At 35.1% G+C, this 13,583-nt stretch overlaps 1 protein-coding gene across 16 annotated transcripts in view; it reads left to right on the top strand.

The window, feature by feature from the left end:
- Positions 1–13,583, top strand: part of Spag9 (sperm associated antigen 9) — a 125,700-nt gene that overhangs the window by 62,753 nt on the left and 49,364 nt on the right. For 9 of the 16 annotated variants that reach the window (XM_074046050.1, XM_074046052.1, XM_074046055.1 and 6 more), the window contains 4 exons: positions 2,081–2,122; positions 9,780–9,987; positions 10,636–10,735; positions 13,195–13,316. In XM_074046050.1, the coding sequence (XP_073902151.1) occupies positions 2,081–2,122; positions 9,780–9,987; positions 10,636–10,735; positions 13,195–13,316 (472 nt within the window). The remainder of the gene's footprint in view (positions 1–2,080; positions 2,123–9,779; positions 9,988–10,635; positions 10,736–13,194; positions 13,317–13,583) is intronic. The other 7 variants (XM_074046053.1, XM_074046056.1, XM_074046058.1 and 4 more) reach the window with 1 other exon arrangement.

Here is a 13,583-nt window from a genome sequence, read left to right as displayed (position 1 = left end):
CAATAATTTTAAACTTTTGCTTGGGGAAGGGGAAATGGAATTATTTCTTTGTTAGTGAATGTTTTGTATTATATTTTATGTTGACCAAGATGTTTATGTATGTTGAGAATGAAAATTGATAAAAATCTAAGCAATACTATTTGAAAATGATGCTGTTTAAAGCTTATATTTTTAACGTGGCTTCTTTTTAAGTAATTGATGCATAGGTATTTATTAAATATCTATTAATGTTTAATGTTTAAGCTTTTAGAATAAGAAAAGTTATTTTAAATATTTCCTGTTGAATAAAAACGGCCTTGCTTTTTCCTTTTCAAAAATACTTACTGGTCAGGTTTGGTGGTGTATGTCTATAATCCAGTACTTGGGAGGCTGAGGCAGGAAGATCATGAATTTGAAGCCAACCTGGACTTATGTAGTAAGTCCCAGGCCAGCCTAAGCTACACAGTGAGACACAGCCTGAAACAATAAGAGCTGGAGGTGTAGTTCAATAGGAGAGCGCTTACCTAGCATGTGCAAAGGCCTGGGTTCCATCCCCAGCATCACTTAAAAAAAAAATTATTGATGCTCACTGTGTCAGACACAATGCCATGTATTAGAAATGTTTTAAGGTGCACAGATATACAAAACAGGGTTAATAATTTCTTCAGACCTTATTTGTTACATATGCATACACATAAATGACTTACATATAATGATATTTTGGGAGAAATGGACTTATCCTCTAAGCATTTTTCCTGCATTTTAACAATATATCTTGGTAGCCTATACTTTTATACGTATGTAGAGAGAGTCACCCAATTTTTTTTACCTAGTATCTGATGAATAGTTGAGAATTAAGATGATGAGAATTCAGAATCAGAGATCACATAAATAAGTAGTAAGTACTCTTACCTTGTATATGTACACCCACCTCACAAAAGTAAACTATGTGAGAGTGCTCAATCTATTCATTGGCTTTACTGTGATGATCATTGCAACAGTGTGTGTGTGTATACCAAAACATCAACTTGTATACCATTTTATTTGTCAATTATACCTCAGTAAAGCTAAAAAAAGAGTAACTATTAAGGGAGAGGCAATCTGTTTCTATAAAGTCAATCATGCCTTGCTAATCTGTGGGGTTTCAAGGGGATTGACTGAGAACTAGCAACTATATTTTAGCTTTTCAAAAAGATATATATCTTTGTGTGTGCATATATTTATATATATATACACACACAAATATTTGTGTGTATATATGTATACATATACATATACATATATATATATATATACACACACACACACACACACATATACATACATATATATATATATACCCATGCACACACTTTTTTTTTTTTTGGCCAGCACTGGGGTTTAAACTCAGGGCCTCACACTTGCTCCTTTTTTGTGATGGGTTTTTTTGAGATAGGGTCTCAAACTATTTCCCTGGGGTTGGCTTCAAACTATGATTTTCCTGTTCTCTGCCTCTTGAGTAGCTTCAAAAAGAATTTGATGAACTTCTAGTCCAAGACTATTTAAAATTTGAGATTGCCTTGTGTTGAGGAAAAACACTTTTTTTTTGTCTCATAGAGGAAAATGTACAGCTAGCAATAAAGAATATGAATAACTAGAAAGACTGGGCATCTCAGCCACCCTTTGATCCTTGGTTTTATCTGACGGTTTCAGAAATGATTCTGGGAGAAAGGCAGGTATAGGAAACATTTTCAAGTATACTACACTGGAATGATTAGTATGCTAAATATTCAAAGTGACGGGCATAAATGTCAAGAAGATTTTCCTTAAGAGTTGTGTAAGTAGGAAAAAAAAGGTTAAGTGATGAGCTGCTTATCAAAAATTACAAAGTAAGACCCCCAACCCAACAGGTATTTTCTCATATAGAACATTATTTTATAATACCACTTAAACTGGAGTCTTAGGTGATTTTAAGTCAAAAACAAACCAAATCCTCATTTTAAATATAGTAGATAATAGATAGATCTTATATCCTTAGAGGTAGTACAAGCCAAAGATACAAAAATGTTAACACCTAGTAAATACGTTTTTTTTCTCTTTTATAATCTTTCCCTCTACCCAGGTCAGCCATAGTCCTGAACCTCTGAAGGCTGTAGAACAGGAGGTGAGAATGGTGTTTCAAAAAGTTGTGCAAAAAGTAAACAAAAGAGATTAACTATTGATTATTTCCTCAAACTGCTATTCTCCAGACATCACATGCTCAGCTTGGGAGACCATTGATGTTATTCTCTGAAGTACAAAAGAAAATAAGTTACAGTGGTTGCCAAGTCTTTACTGTGATCTGTATTTTACTCCTCCAGAGTAAGCATTTGAAATAAAGGAGAGAAAAGATAAGTACATCCTGTGAAAATTCAGCCTGTTTCCATTTATTGGGCTCTAGATAAGAAAGTTGTTGTGCTTTGTACCAAATACCTACTTGAGGGCAGAAGGTACATAACTTACATGTGTCCTGGGGACAGCCAAGGGTGTCAGTTTACTGGGGCTTCTTCCCTGGCTATAGTTTCTTCAGCTCCATTCAGGGCACCATTCGGCTTTACTCAGCAAACAACTCTTAAGATCTTACTGCTTGTCAGGCTTTATATGCTGGTTACTGAGGATAAAAAGACAAGACTTTCTCCACCCCTCAGGTCAGGGGTTAACCTGGGTCCATGGAAGCCCCTCAGCATTGATAGTGAAGGCAGCATTCTCTTCTTTCAGAAATACCCTCATGTTAAGACATTCATCCCTTTTCTTTAGAACTAGCATTCTCTCTAACCTATGATACTGTTTATATCTAGGTGTTTTATCTACATATGAATGTTTAGAGTTTTGGTTCTGATTTCTTTAGGTCACATACTCTTTCATCTAAGAATCTAATTACATGAAACTCTATCCCAAAAGACATATGTACACACAGGTTTTCTGACTGTTGCAATACAGAGTTGTAAATCAAAAGAGTTTTAAGAACCACTGCTAGAGCTGGGCATAGTGACGCTCTTCTGTCTGTCATCCCAAGCTGTGGGGATGGCTGAGATCGGGAGGATTGCAGTTCCAAGCCTCTGGGTCAACAACTTTTTTGAGACCCCCATCTCAATGGGAAAAAGCTAGGCGTAGTGGTGTGCACCTGTCATCCTGAAGTGATAGTGGAAAGCTAAAATAGGATCGTGATCCAGGCTGGCCTAGACAAAAAGTGAGACTTTGTCTTTAAAATATATTACCAGAGTAAAAAGGGCTGCAGTAGAGTGCCTGCCTAGCCAAGCAAGGTGCCCTGAATTCAAACCCCAGTACCAAAAATAAACAAACCACAGCTTTAGAGACAAGGTGAAGTTTTATTTGGGGAGAGAGAAATGTAGATGTAAAATTATAAGGTGATATGTGTTATAGTAGGAAATTTCATATGGGAATAGTTACTTGCTGGAAATTTTATCTTTACTCCCATTCACCTTAAAATCTTCAAATCTAAAACACAGAAAACTTAGCAGAGTTGCTTTTCCCTTATTTAGGCTACTAAGTTAAACACTACAATGGGACATGTAGTGCTTGTAAGTTATACTTAATAGAATATATTTTCTATAGTTGTAAACGTAGTTTACACTCTATTAGAAAATAAATTATGGTACAGTGTCAGATAACACATGACATTTATTCTGTACAACTCTGAACACATGACACATTTAATGAGAGGAACAACTGAAAGTATTTTGAAAGGTTTATAGACTTAGCCTGATATATAAAACCAGTGGGGAAAATGACACAAAGACTAGATTGTACTTCTGCCATGGATGGTGTCTCAAGTGAAACCCAAAGTAATGACACTTTTTATTATTGTCGTGGTAAAAAACACATAAAAATTTACCATATTAACCATTTTATGTAGTTTAAGTATATTCATAGTAGTATAAAACAGATCTCAGAACTTTTTTGTCTAAAACTCTATACCCATTAAACATTAATTTCCCTATCTACTACCCCTAATAACTACCATTCTACTTTCAGTTTCTATGACTTTGACCTCATATATCTCATATAAATGGAATCATAGTATTTGTGTTTTTGAGACTGTTTCATTTCGCATAATGTCCTCAGGATTCATCTGTGTGATAGCAAGTGACAGTATTTCTTTCCTTTTTGGTTTTTGTTGTTGCTGTTTTTGGTGGCAGTGGGTTTGAACTTGCTATGCAGGTACTCTATCACTTGAGCCACTCTGCCAACTTTTTGTGGTGTGTGTGTGTGTGTGTGTGTGTGTGTGTTTTGAGTATTTTCAAGATAAAGTCATGGGAACTATTTGCTGGCCTTGAATGGCAATCCTCCCGATCTCTGTCTCCTAAGTAGTTAGGATTACAGCCTTGAGCCACTGGCTCATATATATTTATATATGAATGTGTGTATATATCTATCTATCTGTATGTATGTATATGTACACACACACACACACTAATGGGAGTGAGGTACTATCATTGTGGTTATTATTTTCATTTCCCTAGTAGTTAAGAATTTTTTCATATGCTTTTTAACTATTTGAATATTATCTCTGAATTATATCTTTTTTTTTTTTTTTAAAGCACATCTTAAGCATGGACAGGATGCAATTTCTTTGTGTCTTAATATTGCATTTCCAAATCAGGTCCTTGCCTTTTGTGGATATCCTCCAGTAACGTGCACAGTCTATAATGTGGTAGTTCCTTAAAGGCTTTCAAGGGAAAAAGGGGTTTGTTAGAAAGAGATTTGACAACTGTGTAATTCTGTGTGTTTGACACCCACACATGCCATTGGAAAAGATGTTTTGTTGCATTTTGTGACAGTGTCTCACCAGATATCCCATGCTGGCCTTGAACTCACATTCTTTCTGCCTCTGCCTGGAATTTCAGGCATGTATCACCATGCCTGGCTGAAAAGATAACATCAGACAATAGGATTTGATAGGCTACTGATTTTCAAATGAGTAACATGGCATTTCCATCAAGACTATTAGCCAAAACAGCACAGCCTTTCAACTGGCCTGGAAAGTCTCAAAAAATGTAAAATAGGAATTTGTAGTCTCAAGAAACCATACTGAATTAATAATGAAAGACAGGACTATAAAATAGGTTCAGTGTGGTGGGGAGACACTACTGGGGCGTGGTGAATGAAACAGATTAAGGTGAGAGGGTATATGGTTAATGGACATCATATACTTATATGAAATAGAACAAAGAAACCTCTTGCAATTGCTTTAAGTGAGGGGGAGGGACAATGGGGGTGATCTAACCAATGTACAATATAAGCCTAATCAAAAAAAAAAGAGGTATCAAAAAAATACCTCTTTTGAAACTGTTCCCTTAAAATTTAGAGCTTTTTCCTCATAGCTCTCATGCTGTACCCCTGGGCTCCACTTGTCAGAAGGATATCTCACACAGTGAGCTATTTTAAAGAGTAGAGTATTTTTATATGGCAAAAGCATAAAAGGGAAAGAAATTACAGGTAAATAAGTTTCATGTTTTTTGGACAGCCTAGGGCAAATTTAAAACATTTTCTTCTAAGTAGACCTTAATTTACCACTTCCTAGTAACCTGAAACCTTTGGAACCTGTTTCAGGTTCATCTCACTCCTGGGTCTTTAATTTTATGCTTTCAGGGCCACAAATGAATGTGGAGAGGTGAGCTTTTGCCAAACTGTTTTTATTGTGAACTCTTGATTAGTAAGTAAAAAAATTTTAAGGTGAAGGCTGGCAGAGTGGCTCAAGTGGTAGAGCTCCTGCCTAGCAAGCATGAGGACCTGAGTTCAAACCCCAGTATCACAAAAAAAAAAAAGTATATATATATTAAGGTAAACATATCCAGACTTTGGGGTGGACGGTGTTGGTGGTGCTTAGAATTGTAAGGAGGAAGAATAAGTAATTTCTCTATTTGACTTTTATTTAAGAGGGAAACAAGTCTAAGATTGGCCTCAAGTCATTTGTTTTTCAAATAGCTTCAAAAGCATAATCATTTTCTTAGTGTAGATGAACTTGATATTTTTTGAGGCTTTTGAATCAGCTCTCTTAATTGGTGTGGGAGCTTTCAATAGGGACATGGTATTTATTTTATACTTTAAATATGTGTTACAGCCTAGCACTCTGAAGAGTGAGAATTCATGTGTATGAGAACATAAATATGAATTAGCCAGACTGTTAAGTCAACCAAAATGATAGCATGTTTATTTTTTAATGGAGTACACATCAAAGCAAAGACAGAGTGGTGCTAGAGTGAGAGTGGCTTATAACCATGGTTACTTACTCTAAGCCTCTTTGGCTCAAAAACATTACTGTCAGGTTTTCTGATTCAAATTCAAAACAAGCTAATTTGATTGACATAGTAGATTTTTTTAATCAGATATTTAGATGCCAATTACCAGGTCAAGGAAATAGCAATTTTATCTTTTAATTTTGAGCAAGGAAGAGATAATGGAGAATTGAACTGTTTCTTTCATTTGTCTTCCTTTTCATTGGAAATCAATCCAGTATTTGAGGTCCACAGAAAAAAATGCTAACTTTATGAGCATATGGTTAGTGTTGCCCTTCAGATGACAGATGATCAAATTTATCTTAAACACAACTCAATAATGCATGGAAAGCCTCCAATTCATAAAAAGTATGAATTTTTTTTCTCAAAACTTTCTCTCAAATTGAAAGATAAACTCACTAATTATATTCATTCAGAATTGTTTAGAACTTATTTTGCTTTTTTCCCCCCTCTCATAAAAAGTAGTGCTTGCCTGTTAAAAGAAGGTCTGGGGTGGGGGTGGGCATGGCTCAAGTGGTAGAGCATCTGCCTAGCAAGTTCAAGGGCCTGAATTTAAATTCCAGTACAAAAAAATTTGAAAGAATAAAAAAGTATCATAAGCAGGAAAAAAAAATATACCACCTTAGTCATTTTATATGCTTTTTTAGACTTGGAGCCATGCCTCATTTATCATTTCATATTCAAATTGATATTATTTTAATTCATTATACTATATAAAATAGTTTTAGTGGCTACTGTAAGGGTTTTTTTTGGGGGGTGGAGGGGGAGGACTTGTTTGTTTTTTGCTAGTGCTGGGAATTGAACCCAAAGCCTTTTGCATGCATGGCAGGTGCTCTACCACTAAGCTACATCCCAGTCCTACAACACAGTTTTTAAGGCTGCATAGTATTTTGTTGTATGGATTTTCCACAATTAGCTTATTATCCTATTTTGAAGCATTCACATTTTTGCAAATTTTAATTTTTTTATTGTGGTAAAATCACTTAAGGTAAGATCTGCTCTCTTAAAATTTTCAGTGTACATTCCGTTATTGTTGGCTGTAGGTATTGTGCTATACAACAGCTCTCCAGAACTTTTTTGTCTTTTTCGAGTGAAACTTTGTGCCTCTTGGTTAGCAACTCTGTATTTCTCCCTCCCTTCTAGCCCCTGATAACTACCATTCCACACTTTGCTTCTATGAATTTGATTGCAGTTTTTTGCTGTTATAAATGATTGCATGTATACATCCTTGATTATTTCTTAAACAGTACATATATACTTTTCAACTTATATAAGCATTTTTCTCTGTTATTGAAAATTCATTTTTAAAGTATTATACTCTAACGTGGATATACCTTTTTTTTTTTTTCTTTAGCTAGATTCAAAATGTCAGGAGATTCAGTTTTGGTAAACGCATTATTATTATCTGTCATGATACATGTATTTCCTAAAATTATCATGAGCATTAAAATATTCAGTAGCTAGCCAGGTATCACACAAGTACAAGTATAGTGTAAACTGTCAAAAATTGAGTAAATAGCAAGTTTTGGGATGAAGGTCTTCAGTGAACACATGGGGTTTATCCATGTGTTAGAGTCCATGCCCACCAATGGAGCTAAGAATCTTTATTTTTTGCAGTGCTAGGGGTTGAACCTAGGACCTCAAGCATGCTAGGCAAGTGTTTTACCATTGAGCTATGAATTCTTGGGCCTAGAATCTTTTTTTTTTTTTTTCTTTTTGGCAGTATTAGGGCTTGAACTCAGAATCTCACACTTGCTAGGCAGACGCTTTATCACTTGAGCCACTCCACCAGCCCAGCCCGAGACTTTTAATGAATAACTCCACATTGAGTTTGCCAATTACATTCTTTAACGTTCTGTATTTCTCCTTAAACAACAACAGCAACACAAATAAATAAATAAAACACCCAGCATAGGAATAAAGGGTGTAAGGAAACTATTGAAGGAATTAAGAACTTTCTTTGTTATAACAAGTATAAGTATATATTTATATATATGACTATATATAATATTATATATGAATATGTTATTCAAGTTATGAAAAGTACAATGATAAATTATAATAATAGCAAATATTTTTGTGAATTTTTTTTATTGGGGTTTAGGGCATGGGATGGGAAATGTCACCTTGGGATGGCACACCCTCCCTTTCCCTTTCCTCCCCAGAGAATGTCTGGTCTAATCTTCCTGGGATGTTTTTCAGAACTTTTTCTTTTTAATAGCAGACACTTTAAATACTTAATATGCGTGATGCGTGAGATACATTGCTAAGCTATTATATAGAACAATTTATAAATATCCTATAAGTAGGCAGCATTATCAACAGATTAGAAAACATAGATATTGAAAGAATGTATACTTTACCCAAGGTTATAAATTTCATGAGCAATGAATGTATTGAATGTATCCTGATTATCTTTATTATTTAGTAGTAGTGAGCCTTCTGTTTCTTTTTTAAGATGTAAAGATCTCACCCAGGGTGGCCTCAGTCACCTGAGCTGACTTACAAGTACCTGGGAATACAGTTGTGCACCACTACACTGGGCTTAGAAGTTGTAAACGTCCTGTCGTGGTTCCTTTTCAGCAGACCTTTGTACTTTAGTGGGGAACCATTTTAAAAATTATTTTGGAGTCAAACCCCTTTGAAATTCTGATAAAAGCTGTAGACTTTTTCCCAGAAAAATGCATTGTACACAGATTTTGCAATTTTAATCTGTTTGTATATCTTTTACCTGGAGATCCTAGAGTAGTAGTTATTAAGTTTTAGTTGAGAACGTGAATAACCTGAGTTGCCTGTCGTACATAATACTTTCTAAAGTTGGATATATAAAATCCGGGTTGGACTTAAAAAATCTGTTTTTTTTTAAACAAACACTTCACGTGATTTGGATATGGGATGTATTAAGACCACAAAACTATCCTAAGTTTAAGAATCTGTTTAGTCCACTGCTGTTTTAGAGAAGCTACTTCAGAGTAGGTGCTCTTAATTGCTTTAACGTGTTTATCATCAAATGATTATATAGTATTATAGCTGCCAGTAAAAATTTGTTGACATTAACATATAATTTTATGTTTAATACTTTCAATCTTCTGTTTTCACATTTTCTGTTTGGAAAAATTTCATGTTTGTGTGGAAAGTACATGACTTACTTAAATATTTCCCAATTATTTGCAAATAGAGAGATTTTTGATAATCAGTGACTCTTGATTGCCTTTTTAAAAAATAGAACTTCCTTTGGACAGGTTTATTTCTTAACTCATTTTCAAAGTGTTTCAGAGTAAATTACTTGGTTACAATTTTTTCCTTAACTGGGCACCAGTGGCTCACACCTATAATCCTAGCTACTCAGGAGGCAGATATCAGTAGGATCACAGTTCAAAGACAGCCTAGGCAAATAGTTCCGTGAGTCCTTATCTTGAAAAAACCGTTCACAAAAAAGGGCTGGTGGAGTGTCTTAAGTAGGCCCTGAGTTCAAGTGCCAGTACCGCAAAAAAAAACCTCCTTAATTATATTTATTTGCAGGATGAACTTTCTGATGTTAGTCAAGGTGGATCTAAAGCTACTACTCCAGCATCAACAGCAAATTCAGATGTGTCAGCAATTCCTGATGACACTCCCTTAAAGGAAGATAATGAAGGATTTCTGAAGGGCACAGATACACCAAATAAGTCAGAGATAAGCAAACACATTGAAGTACAAGTAGCCCAAGAAACTAGGAATGTATCTACAGGTAAGTGACGCTAGTTCTTATCAGCAAAGTATTCAGTTAACCCACATGATGTAGTTATGAGAAAACATGTCTTTGGGGTGTCGCTTGCTTTAGATGGGGAAAGTAAGTAGGTAGCTCATTGTGTTCAATTGTAAGTGAGATTAAAAGAAGTAATGATTACATCAAATTTTGGAGAGAAAAATGTTCAGGGCTGGGAGATCAGCCCCCAACATCCTTTCCTGTCCTCTATTTTAGTGTATTAGTCTAAGTATTCCATCCTCTTTAGTAGGCTTGTTTGTTTGTTTGAGATAGTCTCACTATGTTTTATAGGGTGCCTCAAACTTCTAGGCTCAAGTGCTTCTGTCTTACCCCTCCAAATAGCTGGGAGTATAATTTGTATGGCACCATGTCCAGTACTACCCTTTAAATAGGAATGAAAGCAAGACCTTGAATACTGTGTGTCCCAAAAACCACTAAGTTACTAGTTTCTGTGATTGACTATTATCTAAATATACAATATTGTCTAACCCCATGTTTCCTAGAACCCATCCTTTTACATTTTTTAAAGTACTCAGTTGATATATTTAAAAACCATAAAGGCAGCAAGATTTTCATAATAGGGTACTGTTTAATATATGTATTGTTTATTTCATCATGTCCTATCCCTAGGCTCTGCTGAAAATGAAGAGAAATCAGAAGTTCAAGCAATCATCGAATCCACTCCTGAATTGGATATGGACAAAGATCTCATTGGATATAAAGGTTCAAGGTACTGAAAATGTCAGATTAAGACATTTTGTCTTTCCTTTTCTCTACTCCCATAGCACTCTGGTTTGTGGTCTCTGACCAGACAAGATCAGTTCATATTTTGCTAAAGAAATGTTGGTATTATAATTCTAGTTTCTATCTTTGAAACTGGGCTTTTTTTTTTTTTTTTTTTTTTTTTGCAGTGCTATGGTTTGAACTCAGGGCCTACACCTTGAGCCACTCCACCAGCCCTTTTTTTTTTTTTTCCTGAAGCGTGTTTTTGGGATAGGGTCTCACAAACTATTTTCCCGGGCTGGCTTTGAACTGCGATCCTCCTGATCTCTGCCTCCTGAGTAGCTAGGACTGCAGGCATGAGACATCAGCACCTGGCTTGGACATTATTTATGGTTTAAATTTTGGGAAGAAATTGCCCTTGCTGTATCAGGGATTAGGAACATATGGAAGGATGGTGTCTTGTTTGTGTTGCTAAAACAGTAACTGAGCCTGGTTAATTTATAAAGAACAGAGATTTCTGAAGGCTAAGAAGTCCAAGATCAAGGCTCTGGCTGATTTGATTGTTTAGTGACTGCTGTTCTTTGCTTCCATTATGCAAAGGCATCATTGTACAATTAATATACACTAGGAAAAAAGGGGGAAAAGCAAAAGCAGAAGAAAAAGCTAGTCAAATGTTGCGTGAAGTTTCTTTTATAAGAGCTATTCACCAAAGAGGAACCCTTATGGCCTAATCATCTCTTAATCATCCCATCTCTTAATACTATCCCATTGACAACACCTAATTTTGGAGGGGACACATTCAAAACACAGCAACTGGGGGGAAAAGACCGCTAGTAGGTATGTAACTTGAGGAAACAAAGAGGAGGAGTGAGGGAAGTAACAAACTTTGAGAATGTATTTTTCTCTTTGGAACTGTAAGGATCTAATTATTGGAAGCAATTAGTTGTATTTTAGTATCATTTTACATGGGAAGGTTGCCTGGTGGCTGGGGAATGGTTTGGTATCATCTTAATTAGGATTATCTGACATATGTTGATGTTCAAGAATGTTAGACAGAAGCTATTGGCTTTCTTTGAGTTTCTTCCACAGATTTTACCTTTTAATTCACTAATTAATACTGATCATAAAAATGCATACCACTTATTAGTCTCTGCAAAGCATTGAGTAGTATGTAGTAGTGATTAAAAACCTGGGCCCTAGTGTAAACAGATCTCTAGAATAAGACTATGTGGGTTCAGATCTTGCCTCTCAGATTCTCTGTTTTTTTTTTTTTTTTTTGAGGGCAGTGCTGGGGTTTGAACCCAGTACCATCCATCTTTTCATTCCCTGAATTTAATTTTATGTTAGTTTTTGTTAAATTTGTATTCATTATTTATATTATTATGACTGTATAAGAATTACCTACAGCTTAGCCACAGGATGTAATATAATTACATTTCCTTTCTTTTACTACTTTATGTTTTCATGGAATTAGTGAAGGCTTAGGTGGCTAAATTTGTTTCTTTTCTATAGTGTTTTATGAACCTATCACTAGTTCATCAACTGAGTTTCTTCTATCAATATAGCATTAAGGCAATATATGTATGTATATATTGTTTTCTACAGTGGATTTCCCTAGTTTACAAAGTTCTATTGTAATGTTTTTAACCATAAAGTCATAATTTTTTTTTTGCTTTGTATGTATATTCATAATTGATTTAATTCGTACCCATTAATAATCACTTAGGTCATTTCAACCTTTTGCCAGTATGAAAAATGCTACTCTGACCATCTTTTACATACATAATTACCCTCTTGTGATAAGGTTTATTTGTTTTGGTTTTGCCTTTGTTTTTGTAGTACTGGGTTTTGAACTCAGGGCTTTATGCTTGCTAACCAAGCACTTTACCGCTTGAGCCATGCCTTCAGCCCTTTTTTCCCTCTGGTTATTTTAGTGATACAGTCTCACTTTTTGCCCAGGCAGGCGTGAACAGAATCAAATAGCTGCCCTTGTTGTTTGTGTTTGCTGGGATCTCATGACATGCTATAATTTTTACCAATCAGGGGAATTTCTTAGGAAATTCTTGAGAAATCCTTGTTTTTTTTTTTAATGTGCTGTACTGGGGCTTGAACTCAGGGCCTCACACTTGCTAGGCAGGCACTCTATCATTTGAGCCACTCTGCCAGCCCTTTTTTGTATTGGGTATTTTCAAGATAGGATCTCAAGAACTATTTGCCCTAGCTGGCTTTGAACCTCAATCCTCCTCATCTCTCCTGAGTAGCTAGGATTGCAAGTATGAGGCACGGGTATATGATGAGAAATCTTCTTCAATTAATATTTAATTATTAATCTTTTAAGTTAATAGCTTAATATTAACATTTTATAAATATAAATTATAGAAGTTCTTATGTTGCTTATCCCATTGTATTAAAAAATACACTGTGAAAAAAGTCCTTGTAATTTGTTGTTTTGGTTTTATTACATAGCACTCCCACCAAAGGCATAGAGAACAAAGCTTTTGATCGCAATACAGAATCTCTCTTTGAAGAACTGTCTTCAGCTGGCTCAGGTCTCATTGGAGATGTGGATGAAGGAGCAGATTTACTAGGTATGACAGATCATCTGGAGAAGTACCATGCTGTTTTAAAAATGAATTTCTTTCATAATTTAATTCAAAATTCCTTAAAAATGCTCCAGTTGCCTGATGGTACAGAGTTATGTACTTGTAGGAAATTACTGAGAACATATTCCTTGAGACTACAAAAGTTTTAAATGAAAGCATCTTCACATATGTATATGCCTAGAATTGAATTGCATTTAGATTTTATTTTGAATTCATATAACGCAATTTATTGAACTCCTGAGGACAGATATT

This window comes from Castor canadensis, chromosome 11, assembly GCF_047511655.1.
Source record: "Castor canadensis chromosome 11, mCasCan1.hap1v2, whole genome shotgun sequence".
Classification (NCBI taxonomy): Eukaryota; Metazoa; Chordata; class Mammalia; order Rodentia; family Castoridae; genus Castor; species Castor canadensis.
Note: the sequence above shows the minus strand (reverse complement) of the source record. Positions and strands in the feature narration are given on the sequence as shown.